Here is a 12,913-nt window from a genome sequence, read left to right on the forward strand (position 1 = left end):
ACTGATGAACTGGAATTGCAACCCAGCTCGGTGTCAAAACCTATGGTTCTCTCTACGCCACCAGTCACAGTGCTGCAGGAAGAGGAAACACAATAGCTTCCCCCTCTGCCCCCCCCTCTCTCGGAGGGAGGCTGCTGAAATACAGATATAGTCTTGAGTATGATTCCTGCTCCCTTTGTGAGCTGCGACAAGGTGAAGTCACTGGGCACCTTAGGGAAGAGGACAGAAAAATATTTATAAGAGGGTAAGGAGGATGGAGAATAGGAAATGAAAGGGATATTAAGGCAGCGTATAGAGAATGCTAGCTAATATTTGTGTCACAGATCCAACGGAAATTGCCACTAATTGAGAGAATCTCCAGATGCCAAAAGTTTTGGGCCACAACCACCATCTGGGGAATAAAAAGATCTGTTGGGATCACGGTGCTACTTTCTGCCCATTGTGCCCTACTCACTCCCGGACAAACGGTCCACCTCCCGCTCAGAGGTAATAAAGGGTGTCATCATGGAATTGACTCTGCCAGGTTGGCAGTTCTTCTCTACTTTGTCTCTTCCCCTTCTCTTGACAGTCAGTCTTGAGGAAACTAAGCTCATTCTTGCTTAAGTGGAAGGTACCTTTCCTGAGTCCATTTTGGAAGCGTCTTCTCTGCAGCTACCTGGCTACGTACACCCTGCTGCTACAGCCACACTCAGAGTCCCCTGCCTAGACTGTTGGGTTAAATCAAGTTTCAATTTACACTTCTCCATTTCCATGGCCTGGATTGAACTCAGATCCCCCCACCCATGACTCCAGCTTTTTTTGCTTTCTTCAACCGTCCATTTATAGCTCTTAGCCCTACTTTCCATTGTTTGAACCCGGATTCAGTCCTATTTCATTGTTTGTTACCCTCGCGCATAATCCTGGGACCCTTGCCTGTGCTTCCTTTCAGCTAATTGGCTCATTATGAAATAGCTCAAACAGGTAATTGTGAATGTCTGTATGGAACAAGGAGTAGCAGTAAGAAGGAGGTACAGATGACCAGGGAGAAAGGCTGTTCACATAAACATGGAAAAATAGATTAAAAATGCACTTAAAAGACTATATATATAGCACAATACATTATATAAAAATGATGTATGTGACAGATATGTTAAAGATGTTCAGATTAGATTATCTTTCTACAGCGCTCAATTTTTTAAATATTTGTTTATTTTTGAGAGAGAGAGAGAGAGAGAGAGAGAGAGAGAGAGAGAGAGAGAGAGAAACATGAGCAGGGGAGGAGCAGAGAGAGGGAGACAGAATCCAAAACAGGCTCCAAGCTCTGAGCTGTCAACACAGAGCCCAAAGCAGGGCTAGAACTCATGAACCACAAGATCATGATCATGACCTGAGCTGAAGTCAGACGCTTAACCGACTGAGCCACCCAGGTGCCCCAACAGTTTTCAATTTTTTATTGAAGTGCTAATAGGCTATTATGAAAGAGGAGAGCAAGGATTTTCATGTGTATCCAAAGTTCTCCAAGTTGTCTCAAATCCTGTCGATTCATGACCCACAAACCAGTAATAACTTAAAAATAACAACACACATTTATTTAAATGAATTTTTCATTTTTGTTTCCTGACTGTGCAGATGATTGATATACTAATTCAACTTAATCGTGTATTTAATCTTTCCAAATTAGGACATGCGATTTAGGGAGGAAGTGATCTTTTTATTGACTTCCGATGTACCAGAGATCACACCGAATGATTTGGTTAAAAAAATAAATAAATAAAAATAGAAAGCCAGTTTAAAAAAACATCTACAAGGGGCGCCTGGGTGGCGCAGTCGGTTAAGCGTCCGACTTCAGCCAGGTCACGATCTCGCGGTCCGGGAGTTCGAGCCCCGCGTCAGGCTCTGGGCTGATGGCTCAGAGCCTGGAGCCTGTTTCCGATTCTGTGTCTCCCTCTCTCTCTGCCCCTCCCCTGTTCATGCTGTGTCTCTCTCTGTCCCAAAAATAAATAAATGCTGAAAAAAAAATTTAAAAAAACATCTACAAAGTACCATGCACACTAGAAAAATCAACAGAAGTAGTTCTACTTGACAATCTAACAAAGAGGTTTCATTTTCCTTGAACCTCTCTCATAATGCAGTTGCTCTCATACAGTATATTGACTGTGACAAGTGGATTCAAATAGGTGACGCCATCTCTTAGCCAGTTCACGTGAAAACAGGATTAATGAGGGAAACTTCCAAAACAATTAAAAATTCCAACAGAGTTAGATAAACAGCTTCAAACAGCATCTGAAGAAAACAAAATAAACACAACTGTCGGTCTGTGTCCTGAGAGTACCAAGTCTGGGTTGTACGCGTTTTAGGAAGTCACAGTGTTCTGGTGAAGTATTCTAGATTACTGTGAAATGAAACCATTTCTAAATCTGCCTTAGAGCAGGAAAAGGTTTGTGGCATTCGAAATCTACATGACCATTATAAAAACAGATAACCTATCAGAATTATCCAGAGCAGTCATTATTTCTCCTTTCACTACAATATGAGTATATCCAAGAAATTCAAAAGGAAGTTTTTTGTTTTTTTTTTTTTTTAATTCTCTGAGATAACCTCAGGCCATGTCTTCACGTGTTGGGCCTTTTGTCACTTGAATTGCTTCTTCCTTATCACCTATCAAAACTGTCTCTGAAGCTTGTCTAGAGATACTGGTTTAGCTTTTAGAAAGCTTAGATAATCATGCTGTGGAAAGTCCAATGTGGCTTTGTGTGCATTAGTGCACGGGTGGGGAAAAAAAATACACAAGACGTTTCTAAGGCAGGGTCCACCAACGCATAGAGCGATCTGGGACCCCTGAATGCCCATCTTGTCTACTGAGTGACTCTGTCACCTTTCATCTTTGTGCAAGGCTCCCAGGAGGAAGGAGTCACCTATATAGTCCAGTGGCTTCAATACACAGTCACTGAAAAGGCTGTGTATATAATCCCTCTGTGTATATAATCCCTCTTCCCTTGCCCTTGGAATGGAAGTACTTTACTTGGTTTTCTTAATACGACAGACGTGACACGGTTACTCCCCACTTTTTACGGTGTTCACATCACGTTCAGGAGGCACATGGTCAAACTGAAATCCAATAAGCAATCTTACGATAGACAGGTATTGTGACGAACATCTTGGGGCAGAGTAAACCGAGGTTCAGAGTAATTTCTGTAATCTACTCAAGGTCCTACGGAGAGTAGGTGAGACGGTCGGACAGAATGACCCCCTATCTAATCACGTGCTTCACTTCTTTGGATTCTTTTTTCCAAAAATAAAAACCACATCTGGGAATGAGACTTTAAGGATGGATTGAGAAACACCCCAGTCGACAGAAGAGACACTCTGCAAAAGGAGATAGCCTATCTCAGGAAGACCAAGGCTGGTGGCGGTAGCTAGCAGGAAGTCCCCAGTGCCTCCCACCGAAGAAAGCTAATCACTGTATGAATGATCTTAATTAAATGTGAATGCACAGCTACTAACCGCTGTGGGAGAACTCTGTCCTTACAGGCTGCTTTTCCCATAGTGCTTAGTAGCAATGCCTTCAAATTCAATTAAGATAATTCCTAGAGTGATTAGCTTCATTATATGGTAAGACCCTGGGGACTGTCCTGTTGCCAAGCTGTATGGGTGGTCTGCGTGAGATAGACATGTTCTTCTCCAGTATGTCATCTCCTAGCGGTCACAGGAAGTCACCCTCACAGTGGCATCGTCCACGGGACTTCTGAATTCCACCGAGCAAAAGGCAACGGGGAAAGTATAGTTTTTGGAGTGTTCTAAAGGTTAAACGAATCCCAAACCAAACAAGCTTTTCAAACACGTATCCTCTTTCACAGGCTAAAAGTAAAAAACTGATGATGTTTACTGGGGGGCCAGTAGACAAGACACAGCTGGGGACCCTCGGGGGGCCCATGGTGACCCAAAGGTTGGGTTCAGGACTCTGCACATTCCAGTTATGAAACACTGGGTAGAGAGATATGGGAACAAGGTGGAAAGGCTCATTTGCCCGTGTTTCTCAACGGGAGACATGCACTACAGAGACACAGAGACAGAAACCGATGGAACAACAACACGTCGCCAATGCTATGAGCCAGACCTCTGATAAATGCTATTCATGTTAAATGACTACCAAATAGATGGTAAATATAAAGAGAACCACTATTACTGGAGACATATTTGGCACCTGACTTGGGCCTATCAAGGGTTAAGTGACTATTAATTTGATTATCCATATGCATTAAATGACTATTCATAAATAATCGTTACATCATCACCTATGTAATGTTTTTTAAAGCTGCTCTGTTTCTAGAGTAAAGACGATTATATGAACAAAAAAGATTTTTACCCCTAGAGCAGGGGTTCTCAACCAGGACAATCACCCTCCTTGCCCAAGGGGATATCTGACAATGTCTGGACACATTTTTGATTGTCACAATTGAGGAGTGTTTGCAACCAGTGGGTAGAGAATAGGGATGTCGTTAACCATCATCTCACAACGCCCAGGGAAGCCTGGAACAAGAAAGAAATCTCGGATCCAAGAAGGCAATAGTGGCGAGGTTGAGAACCCTTACCCTGAAGAAAGCAAGCAAACCCTGAACTACTTTATAAAAGAACATTCTGTAAAAAGAGCTGCCTGGTCATGTGCCGTGGCCATTTATCATACAAAGTGGGCCTTCCGCGTTCCATGTGGGTCACAGATGCACTCCAGCAACAGGCTCTGACATTCAACAGTGGTAGCTCTTACAGATAGAAATCTAGAATTCCATAAGAAGTACACATTTCCAGAGCACTCATTTTCTTTGCAAACAATAATCAGGCAGAAACATTTTTAGCCATAAACAAACCCAACTGTTTTAACCCTTGAAACCTATTAGTTTTTTTTTTTTTTTTACTTTCTTACTTGGCTCATTTAATCAAATATTTATTTATACTTTCTTTCATAATTTGGACTGTTCTCAGGATTTTAAAACAAATGAGTGATATGTGATCAAAATAGAGCTGTAATTAAAAAAAAACAACCCACAATTCCACACAAGTCATTGGTCAAAGTCTTAATGGAGGTCATTGTAGGCTTTTCCTTAAAAATGAAAATATTCTAGTAATTGTTTAGCTATTTCAATCCTCTCTCCATATGTTTTAAAACAATGATACAAGTAATTAAAAAATAGTGATGTAAGTAAAAGAGGATATTCATGAGCCAAAGAGAATATTCTGTTCTGTCTGGGACCTTGCCCACAGCCTATGTTAGAACACCACCCCAGGACCGATCTCTCTTTTTTAAGTATTGAAGAAAAGACGAAAAACAAACATTGACATGTGGATACCTACAGAGGTAAATCTGTGGATTTCTTCTTGATTTATTCTCCTCACTGTTCGTCTCTTCTTCCGAAATTCACTGGGCTCCCGTTTAAAGACCTTTCCTCGGAAGCTCATTGTATCCTGTTCCTCGAGTCGTGAAATATTTAACAATACCAATTTCGTTAAACACCTTCCTTCTGAAGCTTCACCAGGCCGAACAAGTCCTCCTTCTCTGGTAAAACGGGAAATGCTCATGCTACACTAACAGAACTCAACAGAAAGGAAAAGAAAACCAAGTTACCGCTTCCTGTAACTACCAGCTGTTGAGTTAAGTAAGCTTTTGTGCGTATATTCTCCCTAATCACCTTGTCTAAAGTAAGACAATGACACAAAAATGGCTTTGGGCATTTAAGAGAATTGCTCATACCCAAACAAACCATAAGATGTAAAAATCAACTGTGGAACCAAATCAAGATTGGATCAAAGAGCTGATTGACTGTAGGCCTCCACGTCTGCCACCTAAACAGCCACCGAACTTCATCATCCTGGCTAGATCCCAAAGGTAAACGGTCATAATATACCTAGGATCTGAGAAGTCTGTTTCAAGCAGTTGCGCAGGTAAGTGTAGATTAAGTTAGTGGTCTTCCAAGATGATCACTTTAGGACACAAGGAGAACTTAGAATTCTACTGATATTGGTTATCTAAATAAAGAAACTGTACTTGAGGGGCGCCTGGGTGGCTCAATCGGTTAAGTGCCTGACTTCGGCACAGGTCATGATCTCACGGTCTGTGAGTTCGACGCCCCCATCGGGGTCTGTGCTGACAGCTCAGAGCCTGGAGCCTGCTTCAGATTCTGTGTCTCCCTCTCTCTCTGCCCCACCCTCAGTTGCACTCTGTCTCTCTCTGTCTCTCAAAATGAATTAAAGGTTAAAATAAAAAAAAAAAAACTGTACTTGACTGCTATGTAATGTGATAGACATTGACGAGGATACCTTGATTCTCAGTCAGATGGTTACAAACTGTTAAATAGTTAATTCCCTAATCTGTATTTTCTCTGGGGTTATTTAAAATGCAACTCTCCCTTCAAAAGCACCTGAATTCTCCTTCCTGTTTTATTCTTCTCCATGACACTTGCTAGCCTGTGACACTACCATACAATGTACTTATTTATTTTGCTTATGATTTCTCTTCCTGCACTCGACTCTATGCTCCATGAGAGTGGAAATTTTGTCTGTTTTCTTTTTTAAATGTTTATTTATTTTTTAGAAAGAGACACACACACATACACACACACACACAGAGCACAGGTTGGGGAGGGGCAGAGAGAGAGGGAGACACAGAATCCAAAGGAGGCTCCAGGCTCTGAGCTGTCGGCACAGAGCCCGACGCGGGGCTCCAACTCAGGAGCCATGAGATCATGACCTGAGACGAAGTCGGACGCTTAACTGAGCCCCTTGTCTGTTTTCATTCACCGTATCTTCAGTGATGACAACAAAGCTCAGCATCCAGAAGTTTCTCAGTATGAAACTCTTAAGTTTAATGAAAGAATAAATGAGGGCCTCACATTTATTATGCCTAACAATGAACCTTGTCCCACATGTATATTGTGTTTTGAAATACTAGCTATTGATAAGAACAACAGAATTCGTATACACACGCAGAGACAATGGAGTGTAGGCAAATTTTGTCTACTAGGTGCATGAGGTAAGAAATATTTGAAGGCCATGGGACTAGGAATTAATTGATTAGACACTTGAAAGATGGGATCCGAAAAGATTTTGTTTCTTCACTGCAGGATGAGCCTACTCTCCAGTGGTGCCCGCCAGTCTGATGAAACCACTGCTTGCCCGTGAGACATTATAAAGATGGTTATAAAGATGGTCGAAGGAATGTTTCCACTGAGGTCTGCTCTCCATGACCACCAAGACAGAAGCAAGCCCTGCCAACCTTCCCAGGCGGTGAGTCCTGAGGGAGAAGCATTATGAAGAGTCGTTATGCCTGCTTTTATAACAGACAGGGTCAGTTCCAAAGGCATTTGTCAAGGGCACATCTGTGCAGAGTTCAATATGACATGCACTGCGGATACAGATACGACACTTAACCGGGAGAGTAATTTCTTTGCAAAGGGTTCCCAGTATTCTGAGAGTTTTGAACTTTAAGAAAGAAAAATAACGAGGCTGCTGACTCACTGATACCTTTTGCTCCTGCCCTAGCCGGAAATAGGATTCAGCCACAGACAGAAAGGGGGAGTGTTGGGGCAGCGGGGGACGACGAGCAAACACACTGTGGTTGTTCTCGAGGCTTTTGTTTCCAGAGCCTTGTCTTCTCTCTCTAGTGCTCAACACGTTTAAGAGTCCAGGTGCGGGACGGCTGCCTTGCATGAGGCCACCCAGAAGTGAGTGGTCCCAGAAAAGACTCTTTGACCATCAACTTAAAACTGTGGCTCCCCCCCCCCCCCGCCCACCTTTTTGTTTGTTTGTTTGTTTGTTTTGGGCACAGAGACACTGGAATAAGACATTCTCATCTGACCCTGAGAAGCCCCTTTTGCAAACACGGTTCTAGATTCTGTAGCGAAGGTGGTGATCTTCAGGAAAACTCTCACTTAACTGACTCGTCCAAACACCAATGGCCTAAATAGAAGCCATCTGCTTATTTAATGAGCCTTCCTCTTTATCGCAGTTGCTTTTTTACTGACACAGGCCACTCCTTTTGCTCCAGTAATAACCGGACTTGGGTGAAGCACATACATATACCTCGGACTTGAGCAACTCATTTATCTCTACCTTGTTGTGCAGCAAACTGATAGAGAAAGAGAGATGCTGATCCTTCCTTGTCCAAGTGTGGGCACTGAGGAAGCTTCTTTAAAGAACTATGAGAAACATAGTAAGAGACGATAAAAATAAAAAATGGGGAAGTAAACTGTATCATTACTTTAAAACTGGCTTAAGTAGGCAAACAAAGATTCCATGTAGCAGAAGCCCTTTTGATCTGTGGTCACTGAATATTTAGCAATTTCACTGTATGTCGTTAGCTCTAAACAGATTATACCATCTACGTAACTCTTCAGCAACTGTTAGATGAGCAGGCATATCATAGCACATGGAGAATTTTCAGATTTAACTTTTTTTTTTTTTTTTTACTTTTTTCTTTTTACGACATTATCAGAGTCCACCTCTGGGTCACCTGATTTCCTGGGGTAAGATTATGTTTCTATTTTAAGATCTGAAAATAGCATTTTACCACCCCCCCCTTTTTTTTTATGGACCCGTTTGAGAAACTAATAAAAACTATAGACTCACTCATAGAAAGATGTAAGTACTCAGAAAATGGGCATGCATGGGGGTGTCTGGGTGGTGCAGTCAATTTAGCATCCAACTCTGGATTTCAACGCGGGTCATGATCTCATTGTTCATGAGTTTGAGCCCCACACTGGGCTCTATGCTGACAGTTTGGAGCTTGCTTGGGATTCTCTCTCTCCTACTATTTCTGCCCTTCCCTTGCTCTCTCTTTCTCACTCTCTCAAAAAATAAATAAATAAACTAAAAAAAATTAAAAGAAGGAAAGGTGCATGCATGGTTGGAGGTCACAAATCTTGGAAGTCCATCCATGGACCCTCTTACCCATGGTAGCCTATATCCCTAACACATGATTTTAGAAGGTAGGAATGTTGTCTTGTAAGGAAGCATTTAATAATATTGAGCAACTCTTGTGTGACTTCCTCTCTTTCCAATATTTGCATCCAGTCTTTCCTCTATTCCTCTTCAGGCGCCACAGTTCTTTATCCTGGAGTCCCTCCCACTCCTCAACTTCTGCAAAATGAGAATGACTCATTTCTCCTCTTGCTTAGCTGTTCATTGCAGCTCCCTTATGTACTGGCAGAAGGAGGCATTGCCGGGCCACATATGAGGTTGTCAGATAGACATAACTTGGGGTGACTGCAAAGGAGGGGGAAATCCAGTAGCACGGAGTGGGATGTCCCATAGGATGGCACCACTGGGGACTTCCACTGGTTCAGATATGTGTTGGGTGAAAAAAAAGGCTACCTAGTGCAAAAACAGGAATAAAGGGAAGTCAGAGGTCAGTTGGCTCAAGCACCAGGACTCACTGTCAAGCTCATTAGTAAAGCAATCTGGTACCAATTCATAATCAGAATTTATTAAGTACTACACTCAAGGAACTGCCAGCTTCATGAGAAATACAACAGGCCCTTCCTAGCCCGAAGAAGCTTGAACCTGACCAAGGAGTTCGCTAGAGTTTGAAGGAATCTAGGAAAGCTTTATAGTGAAGGTAGAACCTAAGGAAGACTTTGGTTGATAGGTGGGAGAAGGGTAAAGGATCCCCCAGGAAAGAGGAATGTAGCATAAAGAAAGCATAAGACAGAATGGTTACAATCATGGGGTCTGGAATCAACTTGGATTCAAATCCCACGGTCGCAGATTCGTCACCATAGACACTTCAGACAGTCATTCACTCTCTCCAGGGCTCAGTTTTCTCATCTCATCCCTCATATACTAGGGATAGCCCAGTACCTACCTCCAAGAGTTTTGGTGGGGATAAATGATGTGACACTTAACAGGGTCAACATATCGTGTCGTACACAGTAAGCGTAATGACTACTTATTACAAATGCTATCAAGCAGGCCTAAACAGTGTGTTTAAGAAAAAAGTAGGAAGTCCATCCTGTCTGCAGCCAAGGTCAGTGGGAGAAGAGAGGTAGGAACAACTGAAAAGAGAAGCAAGGGGCCAGTTCATGGAAAGCTTTGAATGCCAAGATCAGGAAGTTCCCGTTGTATCCAGAAAGCCATGGGAAACCACTGAAGGATTTCTGCATTACAATGAAAATAAGGCCTTTGGAAGATTCATTTGGTAGCAGTTTGTATTAATCCAGATGATCACACAGAATGGTGGAGGGTAGAAAACTGGGCAACAGAAACATAATTCTAGATCTCACTGAAATCATAAACGAAGATGTGGCAATTAAATGGAAAATGAATGGTAGGTGAAACTTATTGAGCAAGTACTGGGTGCTGGGTGCTGATCTAAGTTTATAGTACCTTTTCAAACCATGCAGTGACCCTGTGAGCTAGGTATTATTATTACTGTTATCATCACCCCGCTTTTACAGAGGAAGCTCTTTGGGTCCTGGGAGGTTAAGCGATTGCTCCAAAGTCCCAAAGGAAATATGTAGCGTGGATGGGATTTCAACCAAAGCAATCCAGCTCCAGAGCCCGTGCTCTCAACCAGAAGGGAGGTTTGAAGACGCTAGCAGGTTTCTGAGTTTGCCATCAAGATGGATGACTGTGGGGCATAGGGTACTAAGGAGAGAGGACTTCTTTTCCTACTAATGCTGATGTAGACATATTGGAGTTTTGGTCAAGAAGACAGGAAAGCAGACATGTCCAGCACCATGCTGTATGTGTGCCTGGAACTCACAAAAGAGTCGGTGTGGGAGATGTGAGGCTGAAAGTCATCAGAAGAATTAAAATTGAGAAGTCTAAAAGTAAATCAAATTTTGGACCACAGACCTTGAAGTTCTTTTGCATATGGTAGATGGAAGGCAATTTAGAAAGTTGAGAAGAAACAGAGATAAAGGGGGAAAACTGCCAGGGCAGTGCACCCAGGTGCACGGGGTAAGGAGTTCAGGGAAGGTGGTACAGGGCATCTGGGCAGAGGGGGATGTAGGACCTAGGATGTCCAAAGAGATTCAGCGTGAAAGAAAAGCCAGATGAAAAATAAAGACCTTTCAGTCTTGGGTCCAGACAGATCTATATTTGAATACTCTTCAGCCATCGATCAGATAACTTCCGGCAAGTTACTTGACCTCTGTCTGCCTGTTTTTTATATATTCAGTGGAGCTGTGAGTATACAGCTTATAAGTTTGTTGTGAAGTAATACATAGTAGTACCTGGCCTTGAGCAAAAAACTATATTTTATATACACACACATAATTCCTATATGTCTGCATATATAAGCAGTTACTGAGTACGGTTAGTATTTATCAGGTCTACATAGGTTGTATTTATGTACAGAGACACCTATATATGCATATACATATACACACAAAATACACGAACACACAAATTCTTGTATAGATACGTGCACAAAAGTCTGGCTCCATGGTGCCCAAAGAGAGGAAGTTTGCAATTTTCAATACATGAGAGTCTGGATATTCAGAAGTTAGTTAAGATGGGAAACATTAACCATACTTTAGAAGAAACAGGAATTTGAATGGTAAGACATCAGAGATTTGAGAAACAGATCTGTTCATCTGTATTAGTTTTCTATTGTCGCTGTAACAGCGTAGCATACATTTGGTGGCTTAAATCGACACACATTTATTTATCTCATAGTTGCTGCGGGTCAGAAATCTGGGTGCAATATGGTACAATGTGATTCTCTGTTTGGAGTCTCACAAGGTTGAAATCGAAATGTCAGCAGGGCTGTGTCCCTTTCTGGAGCTGCTAGAGAAGAATCTGGTTCCAGGCTCATTCAGGTTATTGATAGAATTCAGTTCCTTGCAGTTGCAGGACTGAGGTCCCCATTTCCTTGCTGTCAGCCAGGGGTCATGGTCAGTGTCTGGAGGCTGCCTGCATTCTCTGGCTCATGGTCTCTTTAGAGTCCTGGGAAAACATCTTTGGAAAACTGTCTCCCATACAGTCTTATTTTGGAGTACAGCTTGGTTTTTGTGCTTAATCTTCTGTTTTTTAAAGCTTATTTATTTATTTTTGTGAGAAAGAGAGAGAGAGAGGGAGAGAGAGAGAGAGAGAGCAGGCAAGCAGGGGGAGGGGCAGAGAGAGAGAAGGAAAGACAGAATCCCAAGTAGGCTCTGTGCGAACCCGATGCCGGGTTCAAACTCAGGAACCGTGAGATCATGACCCAAGCTGAAGCTGGATGTTTAACCTACTGAGCCACCCAGGTGCCCCTGTGCTTAATCTTTTACAAATAAGTTTAACATCATGAATGTACTGAGAAGAAGGTTTAGGTGAGGACAATACTTGGCATTTGACTGTCAGCTCCACTGAGCAGTGTAGATGCAGGGTGCAATGGAGCTAAGAAATGATTGAGAGGCGACAGAAATAATGGCTTTTGGATCACTTCCTGGGGGAAAAAAAAACTAGCAGTGAAATAAGAGTAAGAAAGACAATGGTAGCTGTGGGGAGGGGCATCAGGACTAAGGAGACAAATCCGGAAGAAGAAAACCGGTGGAGAAGTAATCAGACACAGAGACACACAAAAGAAAGGCGATGAGCTAAGGCAACAAGCTATGAGGTCATCTTTAAAATGTTTAACTCCGTTTTCACAACATTTGAATACGCTGCATGATGGGCAAATGATATCCTCACTGAATCTAAGAATCCAGAGGGCAGAAACTTGGGTTTCACGGACACTGCATCTGCACCAACTTGATAAAAATTACCCCGAAACTACCGTTAGTACTGCAGAGTAACTGGAACCTTGATGGTTAAGTCTTGGACAGCTACACACGATGCCATGCGTGAATTCGCAAAGCCTGGTTCGAACCCACGATAAGAGCAGTTTCCCGTGCATTTCCACCTGTCTCCACGTTGCCTCTTGGGTCCATCTCTCTATTCCAATTTATTCCACCGCTGAATT

At 42.5% G+C, this 12,913-nt stretch overlaps 1 protein-coding gene across 11 annotated transcripts in view; it reads right to left on the minus strand.

The window, feature by feature from the left end:
* Positions 1 to 12,913, minus strand: part of DOCK10 (dedicator of cytokinesis 10) — a 273,034-nt gene that overhangs the window by 167,147 nt on the left and 92,974 nt on the right. For 2 of the 11 annotated variants that reach the window (XM_043577996.1, XM_043577999.1), the window contains exon 1: positions 5,329 to 5,581. The exons of 4 other annotated variants lie outside the window; for them this stretch is intronic. In XM_043577996.1, the coding sequence (XP_043433931.1) occupies positions 5,329 to 5,553 (225 nt within the window). In that variant the 5' untranslated portion in view covers positions 5,554 to 5,581. Of the gene's footprint in view, positions 1 to 5,328; positions 5,582 to 12,913 lie in introns of those variants that run through there. 5 more of the 11 variants (XM_043578001.1, XM_043577992.1, XM_043577993.1 and 2 more) reach the window with 3 other exon arrangements.

Source organism: Prionailurus bengalensis, chromosome C1 (genome assembly GCF_016509475.1).
Source record: "Prionailurus bengalensis isolate Pbe53 chromosome C1, Fcat_Pben_1.1_paternal_pri, whole genome shotgun sequence".
In the NCBI taxonomy this organism is placed as follows: Eukaryota; Metazoa; Chordata; class Mammalia; order Carnivora; family Felidae; genus Prionailurus; species Prionailurus bengalensis.